Source organism: Diospyros lotus, unplaced genomic scaffold (assembly GCF_014633365.1).
Source record: "Diospyros lotus cultivar Yz01 unplaced genomic scaffold, ASM1463336v1 tig00011517_3, whole genome shotgun sequence".
In the NCBI taxonomy this organism is placed as follows: domain Eukaryota; kingdom Viridiplantae; phylum Streptophyta; class Magnoliopsida; order Ericales; family Ebenaceae; genus Diospyros; species Diospyros lotus.
Genome location: NW_026267119.1, coordinates 45,089 through 53,018, shown reverse-complemented (window position 1 = coordinate 53,018; position 7,930 = coordinate 45,089). Strand labels below are relative to the sequence as shown.

The 7,930-nt window shown below is 31.7% G+C and overlaps 2 protein-coding genes across 2 annotated transcripts; both read left to right on the top strand.

Annotated features, from left to right (window-relative positions):
• Window positions 1–1,192: 1,192 nt before the first annotated feature.
• Window positions 1,193–1,579, top strand: LOC127793515 (S-protein homolog 4-like). The gene has a single exon (XM_052324264.1). It carries the CDS (start codon window positions 1,193–1,195, stop codon window positions 1,577–1,579), a length of 387 nt encoding a protein of 128 aa, XP_052180224.1.
• Window positions 1,580–5,185: 3,606 nt separating this feature from the next.
• LOC127793514 (S-protein homolog 5-like) lies at window positions 5,186–5,671 on the top strand. Its single transcript, XM_052324263.1, has one exon. The coding sequence runs from the start codon at window positions 5,186–5,188 to the stop codon at window positions 5,669–5,671; it is 486 nt and encodes a 161-aa protein (XP_052180223.1).
• Window positions 5,672–7,930: the final 2,259 nt, after the last annotated feature.

Here is a 7,930-nt window from a genome sequence, read left to right as displayed (position 1 = left end):
GTACTTCAATTGTTTGTTTCTTTTTTCTTCTTTGATCATTGTAAAGATTTGTAAGTCATTTTATTAAGCTTGAAATCACTAATGTGTGAGAAGATCTCACTTAAGGGTGTTTACTTGTTATAAGGGTGGTCTTGTTAGCAATGGACCTTTATAACGAGCTTTTGCTTCCTTGACAAAAACTAGGGTGATTATTGCTTATAGTCAAATATTCAAACTTTAATTTAAAGAGAGAGGGCACATGCTTTTAAACTCAAATTTATACAAAATCACACTTTAAATTAAACTAGGGTGTTTGTGTTTGATTATACTTCTACTAATTTATCTATATTCATTAACAAATCACACTTTAAATTAAAGTTATATATTCAAAGTTTAGTAGAAAAATTCTTAAATTTTTAATTTTTATATATTTCTAAATTGAAGTTATATTTTGAACATGGATAATGTTTATCGTTGCCTTAAGGGTTATGGTTAAAGTGCAATAAGTGCATCTTATTTCCAGATAATTTATATTTTAGTACACATTGTTTTCAGTAGTTAAACAATTTAATTGGTTAGTTAGATATTTTAAAATGGGATTCATTTATCATCAATTAATTAAATTATTTAAATATTAAAAATAAAATTTAATAAATATATTACAACTTCACCATTGTGCTTGAGATTAGCACATGTATTTTATCATCTCATTTACCTATTTTTTTATACATGAAAGTACATATGTTAAATTGGCTTGAAAATGCAGTTTTAAGGGATAATCGGAACAATAAAAAATTCAAATTACCATCCGAAAAAAATACCAAAGTATAGAGATTAATTGACCCAACAATCAAATTTAGAGGTATAATTGAGACAATAAAAAATTTAAGTAACCATACCAAAAAAAATATAAAAATACATAAATAAAAATATGTACTAAACCATATTTATTCCGTCATGCTCATTGATTCACTTGCCAATCCTAAAAGAGGCTGGCATTCTAGCAAACCTTTCCTTTCCTTCTTCTCTCAATATTGCTCATTAAATCATTTTCTCAGCTAATACCTTCCTTCTGTGCTTACCCATTAGGGCAAAATAATGAACCAAAAGTGTATATATATACACACGTGTGTGTGTGCACCACCATAGACAGCTAGATTCATAAACATATATGCACCAAAGACAACATCGTTTTGAAGGTCCCATGAAGACAATGTCGCGCTTCTTCCTTCCTTCAATGGCATTGATGATGATTTGTTTCATTGGCCCAACGCTGTGTCGGCAGCAAGACGAGGAAGAGAAGGGCTTCTGGATGAGAAGTGCAGTCCACGTCGTTAACAACCTCCCAGACCCAATGAGGGTTCGTTGTCAATCTAAAGATGATGATCTCGGCCTGCAAACACTCCAACCTAGGCAAGATCTTACTTGGAGATTTGTTCCCAACGTGTTCATAGACAACACTCTCTTTTACTGCCACTTCTACTGGGGCTCCAAGGATAAATTTTTTGATGTCTATAATCATGACATGGGCAGCCATTGTTCAATTTTGCATTCCAAAGATAAGAGCTGCTACTGGTCTGTACGATCAGATGGGTTTTAATTTAGTGGTACCAATGAGACTTACACAAAGAAATATGATTGGTACTAGTCATAGGATTCTTATATATGATGATATCTATAGGGGAAATAAAGAAACAATCATGTTAATAATGTTATTCTAGTAAAAAAATATGTTGTTTGTTCTCTTTTATAGTGTTTTTCGATTTTTTTTTTTGGTGGAAAAGGTCGGAACGAGATAATCGGGATAATTATATGTGTGCATAACTGTAGTTAGGGATAAATGTGAAATATATCTGATATATCCCCTGTATGCATGTAAATAATTGTAGTTTGGGATAAATGTGAAATATATATCTGATATATCCCTTGTATGTGCTTACACATACAAGTTAGGATTGGTACTAGTCATTTGTGAATTTGTGCATTCACATATATAATTTAAAATGATATTATTTCGCATCTAAATATAATATTATACATAAAAATATTAAAATAGTCTAGTAAATATTAATAGGTAGTCAGTTTAATTAATTTCCTCATTAGTTAAATCTTGTTCAAATTGAATCAACTATAGGATAAAATCAAAATAATAGACAGAAAAGGAGATCTAGGAAGATAAAAAAAAAAAAACCCAAATAATATAATAGATGGGAAAGTGTAACTGTGGGAATAAAATAAATAAGTAGTGTTCGAGAATTTTAATTCTTTATTTAACAATTCTAACAAACTTTGATCGAAATTCAAATTCTAAAGTTTGAAGGTAAATAAAATTTCAATTGTTAGACTTTTTTTTTTTTTATTTCAAACATAAGAATTTATTTTAAATTTCTCAAATTAAAATTTTTTCTTTAAATAAAAATTTTCAATAAACAAAAGATCACAAAAACATCTACAACTATCTGCTTAGGCATACTCCAATCATTACAACTAAAACAAATTCTATAGAGAAAAAACTAACAAAGAAAAGTTTCATCTGAACAAAACAAAGAAACAAACTATAAAAATCAAAATTTTAATTCTAAGAGTTTTAGAGGTTTTGAAATGGGTTGATAATGCTAATTGTCTCACACTATGAATGATTATTAACTTATTCTATCGATCCCAATTAACTCAATATAAAAAACATTATTCTTTAAAGTGTAGATAATAGTGGAATTTGTGGATTTCTTCCTATTTCTATTATATTGATGCTTTTATGTTAACCATTTACTCACTTATAAATTCTCATAATTCACTTGCGTTAATATTCACCCCCCCCCAAAAAAAGATAAATTTTGCTCATATTTTTTTAATCAAGAGGTTCTATGTAATACTAGAGAAATTCTAAAGGATTCAAGAGTAATTTATTTTGGGGCAAAAGGGGAATTTTCAAATAAATTGAGGGTATAAGGGTAATTTATTACCGTATGAATGACCAAATCGATTGCAAGGAGTGCCTTGAAGTCGAGATGCCAAAGAAAAATAATGTGGCATTAATGAGAATCTCGATATAGGATTTATGATATTGAAATAAATCGGATCGGGAATGATTTTCGGTACAGTTAAAATGCAGCTGTCATTTAAGCTACAAAATCGAAATCTTATAGGCGATTTTCGGGAAGTCAACAAAACCTTGAGGAGGCTTCAGTTTTTCATAAGCAACAACCCTTCAACGGTTTTAGGAAGAAATGAATGGATTTGTAGCCAAAATGAGGATTCGGGCCTAAGTGTAATTTTTCAAAGTTGCCCAAAAGGGTCATAATAACGTTTTTCTAAAAGTTTCAAGGGAGAAATGAAAGGCTAAAGACTTGAGGGACTTATAGGTAATTATCAAAAGTTGAGGGGCTTGGTGAAATAGGGCCAAAATGAGAAAACCAAAATAAGTGGTGCAAAAACTAAAAAAATGCAGCATTAGGAAACCAACCTGGATCTTGCCGGTCGGCCACGGTCGAAATGGACCACGGGGTTGCACGAGGCATGCTCGGGGGAAACCTTTTTGTAAAGGCAGATCCAACAAAGGCCACTGGGGTGGCCGTTCAATAACTAGTAACTGAGCGGCGTGTATCCAAACATCACTCTTAATCCGAATCTGAGAATGCCTGAAGTTGTAAAGAAGAGGAAGCTAAAAAAGATAAGCCCTGACCCGAAATGGATTTGAGATACTGTAATAAGAGATGAACAACATCTAAATGGGGCTTGTGATGAGATACAAATTGACTAAGTTTATGAATCGCAAACGTGATATTGGGCCAAGAAATGGTGAGATAGAGTAACCAGCCAATAAGACGTTGATAGAGTGATGAATCTTCAAATAGCTCACCCTCATGCATACTTAGTTTAAGATTATGAACCAGAGGCAAATTAACAGGTTTACAATTAAGAAAACCAATATCTTCTAAGAGTTGTAAGGTGTAATGTCTTTGAGAAAGAAATATCTCATTCTTAGATTGAGTAATTTCAAGCTCAAGAAAATACCTCAATCGATCGAGATCCTTCAGCTTAAATTGACTATGGAGAAAAGACTTGAGAGAGTCTATAATAGTCAAATCTAGACCAATGATGATATTATCCACATAAATGAGAAAAGCACAAAGGAAGAACCATTACCTTTGGTAAACAAGGAATAATCAGATTTAAATTGCTGAAAACCAAACTGAATAAAGGCATGAGAAAATTTGGGCAACCATTACCGTGAAGTTGTTTCAAACCATAGATGGGTTTATGCAAACAACACATTGACTTCTTCCTCTGAATACCAGAAATGAAAGGCTTATACCCAAAAAGTAAATCCATATATATATACTTCTTGAAATAAATCTCTATTTAGAAAAGCATTATTCACATCTAACTCAACAAGGGCCCATTGCTTCATAGCAGCTAGAGCAAGCAAGATTTTCACCGTAACAAGCTTTGCAATAGGAAAATAGGTGTCTAAGAAATTCAATCCATCTTGTTGAGTATACCCCTTTGCCACTAAACAAGTCTTATGCCTCTCTATGAAATCATCAGTTTTATATTTAATTTTGTAAACCCACTTACATCTAATGGTAAAATTTTCCGTATTATAAATGTTATAAACATTAGAGGAGAGTCAATTATGTATCTTAATTTTATAAAGAAATTGTTTTCACAATTCACAACTTATGCTCTTTAATTACAAAAGTTCCCATTCACTCAATTCTCAAAATGAATATTTTCATAATTAATGATGAGTAGGAAAAATTGACATTTGTTTAAGTTATTATTGACCATTGAATGCTCATTAACTCACTTGTTTGGGATCATCAATGTCTTCTTCCATCAACGCTCTTTTGATTCACTTACCAAAACTAAAATTTAGAAGAATATTTGATTCTTCCTCTTCCTTTTCGGTCTAACAAATTTGATTCTTTTTTTTTTTGTTAAGTAAGAAGAATATTTGATTCCAAATAAAGCATTAATACTGCATTCTTGCCACAGTATTGCTCATTAAATCACTTCCTCAACTATTACTTTTTCTCAATGCCTACCCATTAGGGCAAAATAATGTACATGTATGAGAAGTGTATATATATGTGGGTGTATGTGCAATGCATCCCAATTCATCTTTCTACCTGTAAAGATCGTTTATCTGTGTGCGCTTGCTTGCTTTTATGCGCATGTTCGACAAAGGCAGACAATCATAAACATGAACCGAAGGCAGCATGATTTTGAGAGTCCCTACAGCACATTCCGCCACTTCTTTCTTCCCTCGGTGGCGTTGATGATGGTTTGTCTCGTCGGTTCAACATCGTGCAATGAGCAACAAGGTCAGGAAGAGAAGGGCTTTTGGTTAAAAGTTGCGGTGCATGTCATTAACGACCTCCCAGACCCATTGCGAGTTCAATGTAAATCTAAAGACACTGATATTGGGTTGCACATACTCCCAACTGGGCAAAATCTTACTTGGAGATTCGTTCCCCACATCGTTATTCAAAATACTCTCTTCTTCTGCCACTGTTATTGGCGCAACAAGGAAGCAGTCTTCAATGTTTACGATAAGTTCATAGACGTGTACTGTACAACCTTTCAGTCAGACGATGAAAACTGCTATTGGTCTGTACAACCAGACGGTATTTACTTTAGTGGTACCAATAAGATTGGTAGTTATGCCAAGTGGTATTTATGGAATTAGTTAATTGTTGTTAGATAGGATGCGACAGAGCCCTCATGTACTCAAACAATCAATATAAATATAAATTGGAATTTCAATTAGCCTCCAACTCTGAAATTAGAATTCCCATTAAATTAAATGATATTATAATACTCAACAAGTGTGTGCCTATTTGGTGTTGGAAATTAAACTTGACAGGGAGGAATGATGTCTTTTCCGGGAGGACTTTTTCTGGAGGATGTGTGATATGTGAAATGAATTTGATTAATTTCTTTGATAGTTAAAGTGAGGTGGTAGTGTAGTAGTGACTAGTGTTTTCTTATATTGTAATGGATAGTTGTTCTCACATTTGTTTTGTTTTCTCTTTCCCACATGTAAAACTATTATAAACAGTCAAAGAATATCATGAATAAGGACAAGACAATTGAAAATCTAATTTTTGTCTCGTCAGCTATTCTTTTTTCTTCAATTATGTCTTCTTTTTTTGCTCTTCTTCTTCTGTTTTAAATTTTATCCATATAATGTGCTATCGTCTTCTTCGAGAAGGCCCGTCCTGGAGCAATGAATCTAGAAGAAAGAACAGGGAAAGCTGCGTACACAACACGTTGAAAGAAACCGAGAAACCTTTTGGAATCCCGATAAAACTTCAATATACTGTAATTACTTTTTGCTTAAGGTTTTGTCTATAAATAGGACTTGTACAAAGCGTTTTAAAGACCCTGGCAATAAGAGAAACTCTTCCTCGATTATTCAAGCTTGGTCTTTCACACAACACCCCACACACACCATGGTTGAATTAGGAAGGAGTACCTTCCAACATTTGGTGGGCGTATCGATGTTGTTCTCACCGCCCCAACAAAACTACGGCTCGCTCCTTCCTTCCCTAGTTCCCTCCATGGCACTCGTGATGATTTGCTTCATTGGCTCAATGTTAAGGTGAGAAAGATAAGACCTCCCAAAAGTTGAGGTCCAATGTCATAAACAATCTGCCAGACCCATTGCAGGTTCATCTCAAATTTGAGAGAGATTTTTTTTGGTCTAAAATCCGTCACTAATTCGAAATAGATTTAGACACAAAAAAAATTCGTCTCTAATTAGAGACGATAAAAAAATTGTCTCAAAATCCGTCTTTAATTTGAGACAAATTTTTTATCGTCTCTCAATCCGTCTCTATTTTGAGACAAATTTTTTTCCTTCTTAAAATTCATCTCTAATTAGAAATTAAATATAATTATTTAATTTAAAGTCTATCGAAAGTTTATTTAAATATATAAATAAAAACTATATTAGAAAATGTAAACTAAATATAAAATTTTATAAAACACACACTCCATTTTAATTAGTAATGCACTACATTTTAATATTATTAAACTCTAAGAATAAAATATATACTAAACATACACTACATTTTAAATTTTAAGGACGTAAAATGGGGGATCAAATATTAAAAAATAATTAAATTAAAAGTTAATCAATCTAAGACATAAGATGATTAAATAATTAAAAGACCTTTAAATCAATTCAAAAAAATGTTAAATAAAAAAATTATAGACATGCAATAATAAATATATAAATAATTTTCTTATATGAATCAACAAAAAAAAAAAAAAATGGTGCTACTTATGCGACTCGTGTCACATTCAATAGATGTTCAACTAACATTTATTCATATATCTACTATATTAATTTCATAAATATTGGCATGTGACTCATTATTCTTTAATATTAATATTTCATACTAATTAAAAATAATAGTTCATATGTCAGTTTATAATCAATTTATCATATTTTTCTCTTCTGAGAAATCTAAGAACTGTTCATTTATTTAAGGATGATAGGTTAAAGACATGTTTAATTTAGCCCCTAAAGATTTCAACAATGCCATTCACAATAAGATGGTGAACACCTTTACTACAAGAATTTAGTCTCGTTCTGATAAATTAATTTGTCACAATAGGTATGAAAATTCTAACAACATACTTATTGTGACAAAATGACACTACAATAAAACAACAGTTTAGTCATGGATTTTTGAGACAAATATTGACACATCTGTAAATCCGTCTCAAATAGAAGCAGAAAAAATTTGTTTCTAAATCCGTCTGTAACAAAGACTAAGATCGGTCTCAAAATTCGTCTTTAAGTCCATCTCAAACAGAGATGGAAAAAACCATCTCTAAATCTGTCTCAAAAACCAACTGAAAAATTCGTCTCCACATCCATCTCAAATAAAGACGGAAAATTTTCGTCTCTAAATCCGTTTCAAAATCCGTCTCAAAT

Excerpts from the sequence above, each read along its gene's own strand:
- LOC127793515 (XM_052324264.1), top strand. The coding sequence starts at position 1,193 with ATGTCGCGCTTCTTCCTTCCTTCAATGGCATTGATGATGATTTGTTTC.
- LOC127793514 (XM_052324263.1), top strand. The coding sequence starts at position 5,186 with ATGAACCGAAGGCAGCATGATTTTGAGAGTCCCTACAGCACATTCCGC.